Source organism: Molothrus aeneus, chromosome 33 (genome assembly GCF_037042795.1).
Source record: "Molothrus aeneus isolate 106 chromosome 33, BPBGC_Maene_1.0, whole genome shotgun sequence".
Taxonomy (NCBI): Eukaryota; Metazoa; Chordata; class Aves; order Passeriformes; family Icteridae; genus Molothrus; species Molothrus aeneus.
Genome location: NC_089678.1, coordinates 1781496 through 1799563, shown reverse-complemented (window position 1 = coordinate 1799563; position 18068 = coordinate 1781496). Strand labels below are relative to the sequence as shown.

The following is an 18068-nucleotide window of genomic DNA, read 5'->3' as shown; positions in this document are numbered from 1 at the left end:
CATAGTATAGCATAGCAATAAAGCAATAGATCAGCCTTCTGCAAGCATGGAGTCAATGCTCATTATTCCCCTTTCAGGGGCTTGCGGCTACTATATCCCAACATAAGAAAGACACGGAGCTGTTGGAGCAACTCTGAGGAGGCCACAAAGTTGATGGGAGGACTGGACATCCTTGCCTAGGAAGACAGGCTGAGAATGTTGGGGCTGTTCATCATGGAGAAGAGCAGGTTGTGAAGACACCTCATGGCAGCCTTCCAGTATCTGAAGTGGGGTTACAGGGAAACCAGAGAGAGACTCTTCCTGAGGAACTGCAGTCATAGGACAAGGAATAATTGGTAGAAATTGAAAGAGGGGAAATTTAGGTTAGTTATTAGGAAAAAATTATTTATTGTGAGGGTGATTAGACACTAGAACAGGTTGCCCAGGGAATTTGTTGGGTGCCCCAAACCTGGAGTTCAAGACCAGGTTAGGTAAGGCCTTAAGCAACCTTGGTAAGTGGGAGATATCCCTGCACATGGCAGGAGTGGCAGGACTAAGTAATGCTTAAGGTCCATTCCAACCCCTTAACATTTTATGAATCTATGTATAATTTTAACTTTGTCAGGAAATGCTTTAAAAATGTTTCAGTTCGGTCTTCCAAATCGCTAGTCGTCCATCATCTACAAGCTGAGTAACACTAACCATACACAAAAGCACAGGCAATCTATTGGCCAAACATGAACTGAACTTCTTATATAGTGTTTACATAGCAACTGCCACTCAGACAGACTCAAAGAATAAAAAAAAAAAAGAAGCCAAGCACAATGACCACTGCCTCCTTATTGATTATTGTAAACTAAATAAGTAAGGACATGAACAACTGGGCAATTGGACACAACAGGGTAGGAACCAGGTGGCAGACACATGATACTGATGCTAAGAAGAGAGAAATATATGAGGGCATCACCAGGATTGCTGCTCCAAAACAAGGACCTAAACTTGTAGTGTTAGACCTCGTCCCATTTCTAGCATGTACATTCAGGTCACGAAACCCAGGAGTGAGAATCACAATATACATATTCAACTTTCAGCATGTGGCAAAATGCAAGGCTGCTTACAGAAGAAAAACTTTTGGGTGTTGATTCCCTTTTCTTCCAAATACACAAAAATTTGCAACATTAACTGCCTCACAGGATGACAACAAATTTCACTCATACAAATATCTTAAAATTATCAAGAGACAAAAGCTCCCTATTGCTAGCATAGATCAAGCTCAGAACAAAGTTTTATTTAAAAATACACTTTATTTACAAGACATTCAAACTTCATTTTGATAAAAATATAGTTGTACATAAAAACTTAGGTCATTTCTCACTCATAGTTAATAAAACCACAGTGAGATTCAGCAATCATGGAAATTACATTTTGGCACATTAAATTACTTAAGGAACAGAAAAACTGGAGAAAACTTTTAAGCAACACAGCTCCACAAATGTAACAATCTTATACAGTGACATCCTCACATCAAGGTATCACTGTTCAAATAAAGTATTTAATGTAGAAAGTGCTTCCACTGTACAGCAAAGTAGTAGAACTTAGGAATGTTCATGGCTTATGAATTATCTTTTACCAAGCTTTCCCTCAAGATGTTGACAAATGACCAATGAACCCTCCTGATTTCATTATATCTTCCCAGGTTTAGAAATCCACCTTTCTTAAGAAGTTGATTCAGGTAGAGTGTTTATAAAGAGTTTAATTATACATAAACACATGTGTACACATCTCAGGATGACTACTTAGATAACACTTCTACACAGACCACAGGACACAAAGTAGTCCTCAGAGTAGCTCACATCAAGCCATCTAGAACTTGGGTAGTGAACTTCTCTTTGGGAAAAATTCAGGTGGCATGTTCCCTTCAAAGTTCAGACTAAAAGGGAGTATTCAGGACAGGAAACATTATAATCAGGAATGAAAAAGGGAAAGAATAGGAAAAAAATAAAGGTCAAAAACTGGTTTGCAATGGTAAGGTGTGTCACATAGCAAAACCAGAAAATGGGTGTATTTTAATAGAATGGAGTACAAAAATTAAACCAGTGCATAAAAAGGAATTTCTAAACTGTATTTTTGGTAGATCACCATGACCAGGCCAACAAAACCATCCTGCTTTTATGGAAGAGAAAATACATTAAGAGGGCAAAAACACACTTGCACTATGAGTCAAGGTAAGTACTATAAAGAAGACAAGGAAAAGGAAGTTAACTGAAAACCAGCAAAACAAAGGCAATACTCCTGAAAATAGTAGCAGTTTTCTTTATAAAGAAGAAGAAATGCCTGCATTTAGAGGGTTTCAGAAGAAAAAAATTTAAAATCAAATTGGCACTTTTGGCACATATGAAAAGGTGACAAAGAATTTATTCCCTTTAAGAAAAGGCACACAACTGATGAAGGCCAGTAAATTGCTTTTGCTTTCAATGTCATGTTAATTTATTCCAGGTTTCGCTTTTACTGCAGAATGATCTAGCAAGCCTAGCAAAGGTTTTGTCATCATTCTACTAGGTCACATGCGTGACTGGCTACAAATCACATCCACAGGAGGTGGACAACCAGCTGAAAGTCACACATAATTTAAGCAGATTTCCTTTGCCACCAGCAGCAATGGACAGAAGGGACAATCATTGCAAAAGAACCTAAAAACCAAGAAAGACAATCACAAGGCAGTGTTTGTAGCAGACAGAGCAGCACAATCTACCTGCATTTGTCAGGGAGGGAAATAAAGTGATTCAGCTAAAGAGGCAAGAACAGAGCTTTTATGACAGTGCAATAGACTACAAAACTGAATTTAGAACAAGTGCTCATAGATAAGGGCTAACATGGAAATAAACTGTATCTCAAACTGAGGGAAGCCTGCTTCAACAGAATTAGAAGAGATATGCCAAGAACTGAAGGGAAATAGGCCAATACAAAATACACACGGATTGGAATGAAATATCCCACAGAAGTAGAGTAGGGACACACAGTACAGGAGAAAAATATTTTGTTACTCAATGGAAGGCAAAGATGCTGGTCAGAAACCTTAGTTGAATACCCTGAAAATCCCAACACAAAAAAAGAGCAAGATTTATCTCACAAATAACATAGCACTGTTGGTTTTGCTTGCTTAAGTAATGAAGCAAATTTAACATATTTTTGTTTTCTAGATATTAAGGTTTCTATAATCCCTGGTATTTTCCCATTTATTCACAGGCAACAGTTGCAGTACAGTCAACCAGACATGAGAAAATACAGTTTAAGAATGTGATTTCATTGTATTTTCAGGTTACAACACTTTTCAAAGTTTTAAAAAATACATAGCCACAGTTTTAACACTGGAAGAATAAAAATTGTCCATTTTGACAAATACCCCAACATCACACATACTAGTTTTCTTTAATCCCAGAGTAAATACTGCCATTCCAGCTTTCAACCATTTAATAAAATATGTATGCATATATATATATATATAAATCAAATTACCTGATTTAAGATACAAATAATTATGAAAGGGTGCTTGTTTTAAAGGCTATCTGGGAAGAAAGTTATTTGTTGTTATTCTGGGAGATTTCTATTCCAGTTCTCAAACCATGATAAATACATTTGTTATTTACATCTAAGCATCATCATAGGTGAAAATAAAGAGGGGAAAAAAAAAGAACAGAAGAAAGGGCTGTCTTACATCATAGCACATGCTTTTAAAAAACAGACAAATTCTTACAATGTTTCCTGATTTACATTAACTCGTGCAATAACTGCCAAGCAAGATCCTGCTGCTGCCAACAGAATCAAGGAGGCTGGAGAATCAAGCTCTTAATTATATTAACAAATAGGTTGTTCATTTATATGATACAAACTTACAATAAAATGATATAAAATATCTTAATTCATCCAAAAATCTGTTTTAAAGGGGTAATTATAATTCTAGAAATGTTCTATTTAGACTGAAATCACTGCTTCAGTAAATACTACATTTCAAGCAGTAAAATATCCTGCTGTGTGTTTCAATATTCATTGAATTATTGCAATCATCTTTATTAATAAGGAGTTGGCTGCTTTTAAGCCACCCCTACAAGGAAGTCCTGGTATTTTCCCAGCCCAGGCTGGAAATCAATTTGCCCTTTCTGTTAAGATGTCACTGAGGCAAAGACACAACTATTTTACAAAGGTGTCCCTGTAATAAATAAATGGATAAAATAGCCTGTCCAGGCCACACATGCCATTGAAAGGCTGCTTTTTGCCGGCAAATTATATTTGGAATCTTCTGAATCTGATCTGCATAGCCAGGGAGATCAAGCACTAGACTCAGTGTGGATTGAGTAGTGGGTTTCTCCTCCCAGAAACCTGTGGAACACACCAATCTGAAATCTGGCACTGGGGACACGGCTCATCACCTTGTTTTCCTTAGAGCACCCTTGCATACCTTCAGAAAGAGCAAGCAGCAAAAAGGTAGTAAACTGCTTCACTAAATACACTTTGAGATACATATTTGGGCAGGGGGAGGAGGACCAGGGCAGAGGGTAGGGTTCAAGGCATCAAGACCTTTAAAACCAGCCAACAAGAAATTATGGAAACTAACCCAGGAAAAATTTCCTGGTTTAAATTTTTTAAAGTTCCCTCTAAGTGATAATACTGCAAAAAAGACTTTAAAGGTGCTTCCTTAATTAATACAATATTAAATTATGCCTTAATAATAGAATTGCAGAATTTCAACTGTTCGTAATAAACACATTAGCTTATTTATTCAGCATTAATAACAACAGCCTCAGTGTTAAAGATAATACAATTATCCTGCACAATGATGAAATAAGACCATGGCTCTTGGAACTTGTGTTCTCAGGAGAAGGCTAACAAGAATTCTAAAAGACTGAGTCGTACAATCACAACAGTGAAAAGATAAAAGTTAATTGGATGACTACCTGCATTTCCATTTGCTAGAATCAGTACAGACAACGTTAGTAAGTACTTATTTGCTTTCATGCCAAGCAGTCTGTTCCTTAGCACACTCATCTGTGATTAGGCTGGGACTCCAGTATTACTTGTAGAGAAGCAAGACCAGCTTCTGCTTTGTCCCAAAATACAGGAGTCAATCAAGAAAATAACACAAGTCATAATTCCTGAGTGCTTCCCCTTAGACACTCTTAATTTCATTCACAAACTCCACTGGCCAGAATTGTTACTGTTAAAAATGAACTGTCCATGCAAAAATGGGGTTTAAGGATCAGTAAAGCATCTCTACTGAAGTCCTTTATAAATATACAGTACTTCAGCCCAGTACAATCATTAACTGGCCACAGGGCTTTCAAGAAACAGCTCGCTCCAGCAGGAAAGGCCAGAGGTTCTTTCCCAGTGCTACTGGCCACGAACTGCAAACATCAGTGCAGACAGAGAGCAACATACCCCATCCACTCTAACAGTAGGAATTCAGCCTTAGTTTGGTAAGGAACTGGGTAAGGCTGCATCACAAAAATCACATGAATGCAACAGCCTTGGTGGAAATCTTAATCCTTATTTCAGGTACAAGGGGGTTTTAGGTGTGTTTTGGTTTACAGCTAAAGCACAGAAATCTTTTTGCCACACCAACTTCAGCTACAACCACCAATGCCCCCCTTCCCAGCCAAGATACGTTTGCTCCATGACAGCACAACACGGAGCAGAGTGAACTGCCTAAAATCGTGTACTACCCGACTGTGATTTGTCACCAGACACGTCACTATTTTTCACGTTCTCATCTGCTACTGGGTCCTCCATAGGGATTTCAACGTCACTTTTCCTTGAACCATTGTCTTTGTGCTGTGCAGAAAGGGAGCTTTCACTTTTCTCCATGTAGCCATTCGTTTCAGCCCGGGGGGGCTCCCTCTGGCTGCAGCACAGATGCGAGTCACAGGCTTTTGAGATGCAGGGTGAGCTGCACAGTAGATGTGAGGTCTTGTGGTCAGCGTACTCAGGCTGGATGGTCACAGAATGGACTCCTGCCTCGTGGAAAACTTTCCGTATTTGGTAAGCAGCACCTTGGTAATCAGAAGGGGTTTGGCACTTGATATGAAGAGTGGCGATGTTCCTCCCACTTGCAAGCTCCCAGACGTGCACCTCATGGAGGCTGCTCACCCCTGGTACATGAGCTAGTCTGTCAGCTGGAAAGCATAAGGGAAAGGTATTAGGGGCTTTGATGCACTAGCTAATTATCAGCTGCCTCACTAGGCACCCTATCCAAAAGCAGCAGTGTCAAAACCATCATTTTAGAGGAGATTGATTGGTACAATGCATCTACTCCCAGCTGCCTTCAGTTCGGCCTCCAGGTGATGAACATGGCACCTTTCCTTTTGGATTCACCCATCCTTCAGGCTCCCAAATGGCAATTTACCAGCTGTTCACAGAGGAAATATTACATCACTTCCTCTATCAAGACCCCTCATTTTCTGGTTTCTTTAAGCCCTGAGCATGGGGGAATTCCAGAAATACCCACAATTAACCAGTGTGAACAGCACCTAAGAACTACAAAGTTAACTAACCTTAATGGAAATTTCTAAGATGCTTTGGAAGCTTTTTGGAAGCAGCCACTGCAGGATTGGAAAAGATTGAAACTCAGAGTTGTTTCTTTCACAAATAACCCACACAAAGCATTAACAGCTCAAGACCTGGTATGTTTGATGTATTGTTGGGAGTACCACATTCTCAAAATGCATGCTTTAACTAATCCAGAGAGATTTGAATCATGTTGCTAGGACACAGTCATGTGATTATTTCTCACAGTTCTTGAGAATTTAGAGCTATTATGAATAAATAATCCAAACATGTCATTCCACCAATAACATATGCATTGAAATCCACCATTAAAATTAACAGCATTTCAACAACAAATTTGACTTACTCAGTAGTTGCATATCAACACCTTTGGGGACCATCTGCAACAAAATAGTTGAGGTCTCCTTTATAAGTGGGAATGCAGAAGACAAGATGATGAGCACCATAACTATTGTCAGGCTTGGATCAATGTAGCACTGCCAATTGCACGGAGCATCCCCCAGAGGCCGTACATAGAAGATAGTAGCAGTAACTACCACGACCACGGATCCAAGTGCATCTCCCATAACATGCAAAAGAACACCTGAAACAAATGGCACAATTTCCATTAGTGGGGTGGGTTTGTGGTTTTTTGCTTTGTTTTTGTGGGTTTTTTCCTGGGTTAGGTGTAATACTGCATTTTTCAAGGATGTTCCACTTGACATGAAGAATGCAATATTCCAGCCATTAATATCACAACCAAAGTTTTCAGTAACAGCTTTTGGAAAAAACAGCAAGAAAATACTGACTCTGAAGCACTGCTGTTTGAGTGGGATGCATTATTAAGGATGTAGGGTATGCTAACAACTGCTGTCCAGCTGGAATGCCATGGTAACACAATATGTGCTTGCTTAAAATGCATGAAGATTATTAACAGATCCTGGCACGTTAAATCTAAATTAAAAATTCATGACTAAATCTATCCATTCTACCCTGGGAGTGGAGAGCTGCAGACCACCCCCAGTAACAGTTACCTTCCCCCGCCAGTTTCTGTGACACTTCTGAAATCTGAAAAATTGCCTAAGTGAAATCTAAGCTGGCTCCAAATACCCTCAGACTCCAATTTTTAGATCAAACTAGATTACCAGTCATATTAAACCTTCTTCCATCAATACTACTAGCCTTCAGACCTGTCAAAAATCAGAATCTGGTTCTACAGTCAGTCACATTGTTTAGTGCCTGGACTACTCTGAGAGGAATGCTGGGCACTTCTTTTTACATCTTATAAAGTTGGTTTTGTACACAAGTTAAAGACATAAGACAGGCTCTTACAGTAACATATTTAGCTGCTCTTTAAACTACAATGACCAAAGCAGTCTTTCTGCTACAGAGTTACAAAAATCCAAGAATCTATTTCTTCTTACTACTCTACATAAACTTCCCTCTTCCCATCAGTGCTCAAAGATACTCCAGTTTTGTTAGATTTTACTGTTCAGACTCAGATTTTATTCCAACCCACACCTGAATTCAGAACATCTCTCTGTATGAAGTGAATTTCTTCGTCAATATTTTTCTTTAGGGGTTGTGAGAGACGAAAATGAATCATCTCTTTTTAACAACCCTATCACATAGACTTTCAAGTGAGAAACTGTAAAAGGCTCCCCCAAAACTCACTAACAACACAGCAAAGAGTTTTGATGGTGCTGGATACTGGATTAGCCCTAGAACTCTGCCCATGCTGGTGTTTCTTACCAGCTCTGTACATGCACCTTGATCTGTACAAGAAATGAAGGCCACACACAGCCTCTGGAGTTTCTCCAATTCACTTGGGTCAGATAAGAAAGTACAAGCTCCTGGTGAGTCCAGCTCTTTCTGCTGGAGTTCAGGCATGTTCTGCCCCATTTGGCAGACTACCACGGGGTTTTACTCCTCCTAACAGTGTTGCAGTGTTTCCTTTTCATTTACAAATAGTCCTGATTCAGCATGGGCTATCAGCTGTTGCACTAACAAGAGGAACAGGCAGGATGCAGTTGCATTGCCCAGGCAACTAACAAGAGAGCACAGCTTATAAAGAACAGGAAAATGTTTCAGAAAGCCTTCTTGCGAGTTAAGGAAAAAAATGAATTTTAAAAAAATGTCATTTTTTAAAGAAAAAAAAAAGAAAAATGTCAGAATTTTGATGAATTAGTAATTGAGAATACAGAATTTGGAAAAATGTTTATTTTCCATTCTTAACGTCATTAACACATATACCCTGGTAATGCATCACAGAATTAGGGCTCAGACAAAAATTTGTCCATTTCCCTACCAAATCCCAAAAGCTATGATTATAAACTGGAATAAAGAATTAATTTTTAGTAAATGAAGTCTTTATGGTAAAACCATAGGTAGCAGTTTCCAACAGCTTGCATTCCAAAGTCTAACTGAAATACTCTGTGTATGCTCAAGCAGTAAAAGGAATAATTTCACACTGCAATAATTAATCCTGTCAGGCAGAATCTATGGATTCCTGTTCCTACCAGTTATAAAATCAAGGAAACCATTCCTCTGCCAATCCACTTCGTTCAGCCATGTTTTTCAGGGAGGCTCCCATTCCACAACAAAAGAACTTTTTGCCAAGTGACTATGAAATATACAGTTTGTAACTAACTTAAAAGGAAAAGTATGGAGTGAAACAGAACTTCAAATACACATATCTTTGTAAATATTCCTTACCTCTATAGTCATAAAGACAATGAAAATAGATTTTGCAAAGCTGACATACTAAAGTAACACTTAAAATTTCTTTTTAAAAAGCAAAGACAATCCATATCTTAAAACAACTGTCACAAAATTCTTTATCCTTCAGACATTTTTTGAAGGCTTCCAGCATCTTTATATCTAAGCATTGTGGTTCAGGCAAGCAAGGTCTTCTCTAAAGCAATTGGTTCCTTACTCTCCTCCATCCCTGAGCGTGACAGTTTGCTCATCCTTCTCCAAAAATCTCATCACTATAATGCCAATATCCAGTGACACCAACTTCTAGACATTCAAGCAAGTGTTGCATCCTTAGCACATGCTTTGATTTTCCAAAGCATCTTCCCTTACAGATGTGTTTGTGTAGTTCTGTAAACACTTTTGAAAGACAGACACACACACAAATAAAAAAACCAGCAAACCCACGTGCCTGACTGCCACATTGACCTCTCAAGCTGAATTCAAGCAAAGCAAACTCACACAACCTTGGGGGAATATCAGCTGCTGATCAGTGACTATAAAAAACCTGAAACTACTAATTCTAATTGAGGTTTCTGACAGTCCCTTCCTTGGGACAAACTCAGTATTTCATATCCTCAAAGATATTTGCTTTTGGCTCTGCTCAGATTAGGTACATAAACGTGTATGCAGAGAAACACCTACACAGACAGGGAGAGACATGTGGGTAATTTATTCCTAGGAGTAGCTTTATGTTTCACTCCATGAAAATCCACAGATTCCCAGAGACTTGCCAAATTACAATGTAGGAAGGGCTGATCCTGTCACACACTCTCACAGGAACAGGTTCACACCTGCAAAAACACCATGCTAAAGCACCAGTTTCAGAACCATTTTCCTTATGCTGACAAAAAAATATTATCAACCCTGGGATTTAGAAGGGTTTATGTTTTCTGCCCAAAAGCATTTTAAGGTTGAAAACTGCTCAAATACTACTACATCAGTGACACAAAGATTCACATCATAGCTCCCTGTGTAACCTTCCTGTAAAGACTCTAATGACTTGAGCTTAGTGCAGCAGGGTTTGTGTCCTTTCCAAGTATCCAGCTGCACTCTTCTAAGAATAAAAATCTAAATGTGAGCATGCTCAAAGCCAACTCAGCATGACACTATTTTGTTACTACTCATGCTATTCCATATAATCAAAATCTTTCTGCTAGAGAATAACTGGATCCAATTACATGGATGAGCCCTGGACTTCTCTCTTTTTTACTGATATTTGTGGGTGCATATATAAATCTGAAATGGAAACCATAAAGTGTTTGAAGTTAGTTTAACATGAGCTGCATGGTCCTATGCCATACCTCTGATGTTCAAGGCTTCAGACTTTTTCTCTTTTTTCTTTTCAGACCCCTCTTCAGGGCTCTTTTGGTCATTTGGTGAATCACCTGCATTCAAAGAAGAAACGCTGTGTTGTGTATAAGTTCTACAAACAGAAAAAACATCAACCTTCTCAAAACCAACTTACTTTAAAGAAGACAAGAAGAAAACCAAAAACACTCCAAAACGTTTACCATGCAGCTCCCTGGGCAACACCTCCTTCCACCATCCCGGGGGCACGCCCAGAAGCCCAGGGTAAAGTACAGGGTGAAAGAGGACCCTGGTGCCTGAGTGAGCTTAGTGAAACCCCCCGGGGCCCACGAGTGGCCTTGGGGCTTTGAAAGGGCCCAGAGGATTGGGCCAACAGCCCGGCGGGTCCCGAGGGAAAACGAGACGGGAGACGGGAGACGGGGGGGGGGGGGGGGGGGGGGGGGGGAGAGAGAGAGGATGGGGAAGGGTGAGGGAGGCTGAGAGGGATGCTGGAGGGAGGGGAGGGCAGAGATGCGGGACACCAGGGGAAGGCGAAGTGCAGCCGAAAGGCACCTGCTTCATCCTCCTCGCCGTTCGGGATGCCACCGGGCACGTCCCGCAGCGCGGCGGCCGCGGGCGGAGGGCGGCACGGGCGTCGCCCACGGCAGCAGGCGCCCCAGTCCTGAAAGACGAGGAGCCCCACGACGTTGACGGCGAGGCCGAGGGTGCCGACGATGAGCACCAGCTGGGCGTCGTCTATGGGCCCAGGCCGGGCGAGGCGGAGGACGGAGTCCACGAGGATGGTGAAGCAGAGGGCGGTGAGGAAGACGGCGTTGCTGAGCGCTCCCACCGCCTCGGCGCGGCTGTAGCCGTAGGTGGCGCGGGGACCGCGCCGGCTGCGTCGGGCGATGCGCCCGGTGGAGAGCCCCACGCAGAGGGAGATGAGGTCCGAGAGCATGTTGAAGGAGTCGGACACCAGCGCGATGGAGTTGCCCAGGTATCCGGACACCAGCTCGGCCACGAAGAAGCCGACGGTGAGCACCAGCATGAAGATGAGGCGGCACGTCTTGCCCGAGTACCGCCCCATGGCGGCCGCACGGCCCGGCCGGTAACGCTCCGCGCCAGCGCCGCCTCAATAAGAGCGGCCGGGCCGGGCCGCACCGCCCCGCCCGGGGCACCGCCCCGCCCCGCCCCGAGCAGCGGCGGCGGGCAACACGAAATCAACCAAAGCTGGAATAAAGAGAAGCTGGATGGGCCGCGGGGCGGCGCGCAGCCGGCGCGGCAGCCAGGGAAGGGCCCTCTCGGGCAGGCAGAGCTACCCAAGGCTGTACTGCCTGCGCTCCTGGGACGCCGAGAGGGTCAAGTTCCAGCGAAGGATCCAATAATTACGGAGCTTTGATGCTTTATTGGCGACGAAAGTACCAAACCAAAGGACAGAGTGCCATCTACTGAGCCAGCTCATTTCCAGCCACCAGCCTTTAAAAAGGTGTATCAAAAAGCCAAAGGAATCCTGGACTGTATCCAAAGCAGCATGGCCAGAAGTTTGAAGGTGGTTATCTTCTACTCTGCTCTGGTGAGACCCCACGTGCAGTGCTGCATCCAGATTTGGTGGCCCCAACATAGGAAGAACACGGAGCTGTTGGACCGAGTCCAGAGGAGGCCACAAATTTGATAAGGACTGGGGAACCTCACCTGTGAAGACAGGCTGAGGATGCTGGGGCTGTTCATCGTGGAGAAGACTGTGGAGACAGTTTGTAGCAACCTTCCAGCATCTGAAGGGGGCTACAGAGGAGCTAGAGAGGAACTCTTAATCAGGAATGATAGTTACAGAACAAGGAGCAATGGTTACAAACTGAAAGAGGCAAATTTAGGGTGGTAAGATACTGGCAGAGGTTGCCCAAGGAAGTTGTGGATGCCCCATCCCTGTCAGTGTTCAAGGCCAGGTTGGATGGAGTTCTGGGCAACCTGGTCTAGTGAGAGGTGTCCCTGCTGTGGTGGGGACTTGGAACTTGATCCTTGATCAATAAGGTCCTTTCCAACCCTTAATATTTTATTTTTCTCTGAAAATAGTACCTTAGTGTTCACAACTCTATCATTACCCTATAATAAAGATAATTGCATGCACTTTTTAACCTACAGGATAGTCTACATGAACGATGAAAAGGTAGTAAACCTCTGTCTTTTATTTGTAGATGTTTTGTTGCTGTTGTTTTTATGAAAGTTCTTGCAAAAATGACAGCCCCACTTGCAAATGGAAAAAAGACAGCTGAACTACCAATACGTCATTTCAAATTGAACAGCTAAAGCAGCTGCTGTAAAATCAAGTCGTCCTCTGCTATGGGGTTCTCAGTATCAGAACTGGGCCCAAAAATAATAAATAAAATATGTAAGTCCTAGAGAAAATTAGGTTCTTAAAAACTTCTGTGAAGTTGGGAGCATTTTAGCTATGCCAGAGGCAAACCAGTGCCGAGGTACCACTTCAGCAGCTACAATTCACACCAAAGTGCCACGTCACACATTTCACCACACTTGACAAGGCACCCATTGCTTTCAGATTTTAAATCAGCAAGGCCAGGGAACACTATCTTGTCCACCTACCTAAGACAGTGTTCTCTACAACCAGAAATTCCTTAAGGACCTTGGGAATTTCCTCTTTGTTCTAACTCTGAAGCTGTTGACTGAGTTGATCCCTTGCTTGAATACATCTTTTACATGAGGCCTCTCCATTTCACCTAATTCTGTGCACAGAACCCAAGATGTGTATTAACCTCTGGAGTGGACTTGAGCAGCCTTTCAGGGGGTGGTCTCCCCTGGAAAGAATTACCACACAACTCCCAATTAAGCAGAGATTCACACACTTGATATCCTGCAATATGCAAATTAACAAATCCATGAAAATAAATGTATTGAAATGAACCTTACCATCAAAATAAACAGAGTTGTCGGAGAGGATAGAATAATTTACATCAACACACATTTCAGCTCTAGAACTGCAACTACGGACATAGGATAAGAAATGCTTAATGGGCCAAATCAAAAGCAAATAGGTAGAACAATAAGAAGAAAAATAGGAGTTATAGGAAGTTAAATATTCAGATATAAATTTTAAAATTAAAGACTATATCTTCTTTACTATAATTAATGATAGCAAACTCTGTCTCTGGCACTTGGCTTACAATCAAAAAAAAAAGACAGCTCTCTGAAGCCCAGCTAATTGCACCTTCATAGAACTGAAAGGAATTGCTAGTGACTTTTATTTTTAGGAAGACATAATATAGTAGCCGAAACATCATTAATCCTCCTGTGAAAAATATATATCAATCCTCTTTGGAAAATAAAAGGAAGTTTCATAGCCCTGAACTCACTTCAAAACATAAAAATATCACAGTTATTTTGAAGACATAGTGTCAAAAATATTGTTTTCAGCAAATAAAGCTGTGACTAAGTCCTCTGGCATGGAGCACAATTACAGCTGACTTGCTGAAGGTGTCAGAAACTGTATGTGTTCAGAGCCTCAGCTCTGACACTGGATCTGCTGATCCACAATTATTCCTTCTGTCAAGCTCACACAGCTCCATCTGCTTGTCATAAAACAGCCACACACTGACACAGGAACAGAGCAGTGTCTGCTGGGTCAGATCACAGATCTGTGTCTGGGCTGTTTCCAGTTCCCATCTACACCTTTGGGAGATGAGGGAACCAAACCTGCACAGTCTTCAAAATGCAGGGCAGATACAGAGAAACAGGAGATACACTGATAGAGAGGAACAGCAAAAGTCCTGACCGTCTCTTTTACTCATTTCCCTGTATGGTCTCACATTTGATTCACTTTTCTGTTCTGAACATTTAGCACACATTTTTATGGAACTGATCTGTTCCATCTATGGAATCACTCTGTTTCTCATCTTCAATCACAATTTAAGCCCAGCTGGCAACTCAGTGCCACACAGCAACTCGCTCACTCTCCCCTACCCAAGGTAGGATGGGAAGGAGAATCAGAAAAACAGGTAAAGAAACCTTGTGGGTTGAAATAAGAGCAGTTTAATAATCGAAGCAATGTAAAAACAAAAAAACAAACCCATGGAAACAAAACAAAACAAAAATAAATCAAGGAAACAAATGATGCACAAACAGTTGCTCACCACAGTCTGATCGATGTCCAGCTCATCCCCCAGCAGCAATCAGTGACTCCTGCCCACCTCCTCTCAACTTATGTTCTGAAAATTACACTGTGGTATGGAATATCCCTTTGGCCAGTCCAAGTCCTGCCTATCCTGACTGTGCTCCTTAGATTCTAGTGCAGCTCCTCACTTGCAGAGCATGGAAAACCAAAAACTGTTTGACTTGGAGTAACCAGTACTTATCAGCAACCAAAACATCAGAGGGCTATTAATATTTTTCTCATGCTGAATCCAAAATGCAGTACTGTACCAGTTTCTGTGAAGAAAATTAACTATCCTGGCCAAAACCAGGACAACTTCTGGCCGGCTCTTCATCCATGCAAGGGGCTTTGCACTGTGGCTGCTTAGAAGCCTCTTGGACATCCGAGCTTTTACTCTTCTCATTATGCATCCAAACCTCCCTGTTCTCTCTTTATCCAGGTGCCACAATCACTTAAAGACAAACAGCTCCTAAAACTGCCAGGTGAGCAAAGTTACCTCAATCATTCTCATTCAAGAAGTTGTTGCTTTCAATAAGAAGAATAATTAATTCAGGTGAACTTCAGAATAAAATATGTGCTATCGCTGTAGCTCTTTTCTGCTTTGATCTCCTTCCACATAGTCCAAAAGAAAGCAATGATCCTGAACATAGGATCCACTACCAGTGAACACTGACTCCACTACCAGTGTTTTCACTCAGGCTCTTTCCCCTTTCTGGCACTTCATTCTGCCTGCACAAATCCACCTGCAGCATCAGAACATTTGGTCTCAAATTCTTTCAGAAAGGAACCATGTGTATGATTGCTCTGCAGTGTGCTTGGCATCCATATGTGTTTTACACTGACTGTAGACATTCAACAGTAGAATGTTAGGATTTCACTTATTCATCCAGCCCTGAGATGGCCTGAACAAGCTACATATTATTGAAGAAAAAAGCAGCCTAAATATCCCAGGCTCCCCATTTCTGACTATGCTGAGTTGGAACAAGTTCTTAGGAGATGCGGAAAAGGTTGTCCAGCACTTTAGTTTTCTGAATGCTTTGCCAACTTTAGTTTCAGCTACAATGCTGCTAAAAAAGCTGCAGTTTCCTCATCCTAATCAGGAACAAAAATTAGAAAAGTTCTTCAGAACTTCTAAAATTATTACAAACAAGAAAACTTCCCTTCTGAACCCAAAGATGCAATGCACTCCTGTAAGCTTCAAGATCTCTGTGTATCAAGGTTTCAAAGTACTCAACACACCAATTTTAAACACTTAGCCATTGGCAGCCAAGAGCCCCACCTGTGGCCATAAAGGGATGCCTAGGTAACAGTAAAGCTGGGTAAGTATATAGTACACTTTCCCTTAATACTCTCTTATTCTTCAGGTATTTTCAGCCTAATTGGGTTTTTGAGCTAGATATCTGTATCTTGTAGCCCTCAGTGGATTTTTCTTTCATGTCCTAGTCCAGGCTCTCAGTAAGTAATGCAGACTTCAAAATTAATTGGAAACAAGGACCATAGGATAGTTTAGTTTGGAACCTCCCTGCCACAGGAAGAGACATGGGCAGGTTGCTCAAAGCCCCATCCAACCTGGCCAGGAACGCTTTCAAGGATGGGGCATCCACAGGTTCTCTGGGCAATGTACTCCAGTGCCTCACCACCCACAGAGTAAATTTCTTCATAATATCTAATCTAAACTACCCTCTGCCAGTTTAAAGCCATTCCCCCTTGTCCTGTCACTACCTGCCCTTGTAAAAAGTCCTTCTCCTGCTCTCTTGTGGGCTCCTTTAGATAATGCAAGATGCCTTAAGGTCTCCCCAGAGCCTTCCCTTCTCCAGGCTGAACAACCACAACTCTCTCAGCCTATTGCCTTTTCCCCCTTGTTTTGAATCTGAATCCTGCTAGTTTCACTAAACATGTTCTTGTTTCAAAAGTCAAGACAAACATTCAATGGCTACTGGCCTTCCCTATGCCACTCTTGGTTTTGCAGATTTGTGCCACATCCTCCTTAACTTATTCATTTTCAAGGTGGCAGGTAAAAATCTACCTAATTCCTTCCAGAGAAGCAATCACCAGCCTTTGAAAGTAGGATTTCTCTGTAATTATGAAATATGACAATAATAACAGCAACAATTATGGTAATTTTCTTCTACTGCTGTATGAAAATAAGGTCACTCATAGTCTCGTGCTTCTGTAGAATTTGGATAGCAAAAAGAATCATGAAAATAAGGAACCAATAGCATTACCGTTAAGAGAGATCTCTTTTCATTCTGCTTATCAAGATCCTGTCAGACTTTATTTTTTAAACCATCATAAAATTATTTACAACACACGTTTCAGGAATCTGGAAGAAACTAGAGAATGAACAGAGCCAACGCCCACAGCCTGCTGTATGTAATGAAGGAGTTACTAAGCTCTAAGGCTGTGAGAAGGAAAATATTACACCTGTACTAAAAAGCTGAGGCTGATCCTGAGCACATGACATTTTAAGGCAGCATCCCTAGCCTGAAATGCAATGTGTGGCTGTGAGAGGGCCTTTAAAGTTCATTCCAAGAAGACCTGGTGACAGCCTTGACTGTGAAGCTTGTTTCTCTAAATTAGGAATCATGGACCAAATTATAGCAAATCTCAATGGAAACCATGTGTTTGGCTTCTGCCACAGATAAATTCAACCACAAAATGAAGAACAAAATAAACACTGGCCAACAGACCTACTTGTGGAAGGTGGTTTGTTCCTCATTCCTCGCTCATTTTATTTGTGTCTCCCTCTCACACTTGGAAGAGGAAGATGGGGTTTCTTGGCATAGACTGAAAGATGGAATGGCTGGGAAGTCTTTAGATCTGCTTCAACCCAGGGAGCAGAAGCCTAGACTAGCAAGACTTCAGTCTGGGGGAAAGCTTTATCAGTGTCCTTGGCAGAGTACAGAGGTGAATGTTGCTGGATTTTTAATCACAGCTGTTACTCTTCATGACAGTCCTGAAACTGTCCTGGGGACAGACTCTGTACTGGAGTTTGGCCTGGGAATGTATTTTTCATGCTCTCCTAAATTTCATTTGAACATACTGGCGGATCAATCTGAAATTATGAACCTGTGGGATTATTTAATTCCTAGGCTGTAATGTCTTCTTTTTATTATATTTTTCCCTATTTTAAGATGGTTGTTCAGTTTTTTAGTTAGAAATCACCATTCTCTACACCTAATACCCAGCATAAAAACCTTTTTGTGTACTTCAGTCAGTGTCTTCTCTATCACCTGGATAAAGCTTCCTGAAATATTTAAAATACTTCAATTTTTAAAAAACATGTAGTTTCCCATATAAATGTACTTTTGTGTATATTTATACCTACATATGACCTTTTCCAGGT

At 41.5% G+C, this 18068-nt stretch overlaps 1 protein-coding gene across 1 annotated transcript; it reads right to left on the bottom strand.

The window, feature by feature from the left end:
• Positions 1-1263: 1263 nt before the first annotated feature.
• On the bottom strand, positions 1264-11647 carry SLC30A10 (solute carrier family 30 member 10). The gene is made up of 4 exons (XM_066568490.1): positions 11134-11647; positions 10575-10658; positions 6884-7120; positions 1264-6146 (listed from the first exon to the last, which is right to left on the bottom strand). Exons 1-4 carry the CDS (start codon positions 11645-11647, stop codon positions 5680-5682), a joined length of 1302 nt encoding a protein of 433 aa, XP_066424587.1. The 3' UTR covers positions 1264-5679.
• Between the last annotated feature and the right edge of the window lie 6421 nt (positions 11648-18068).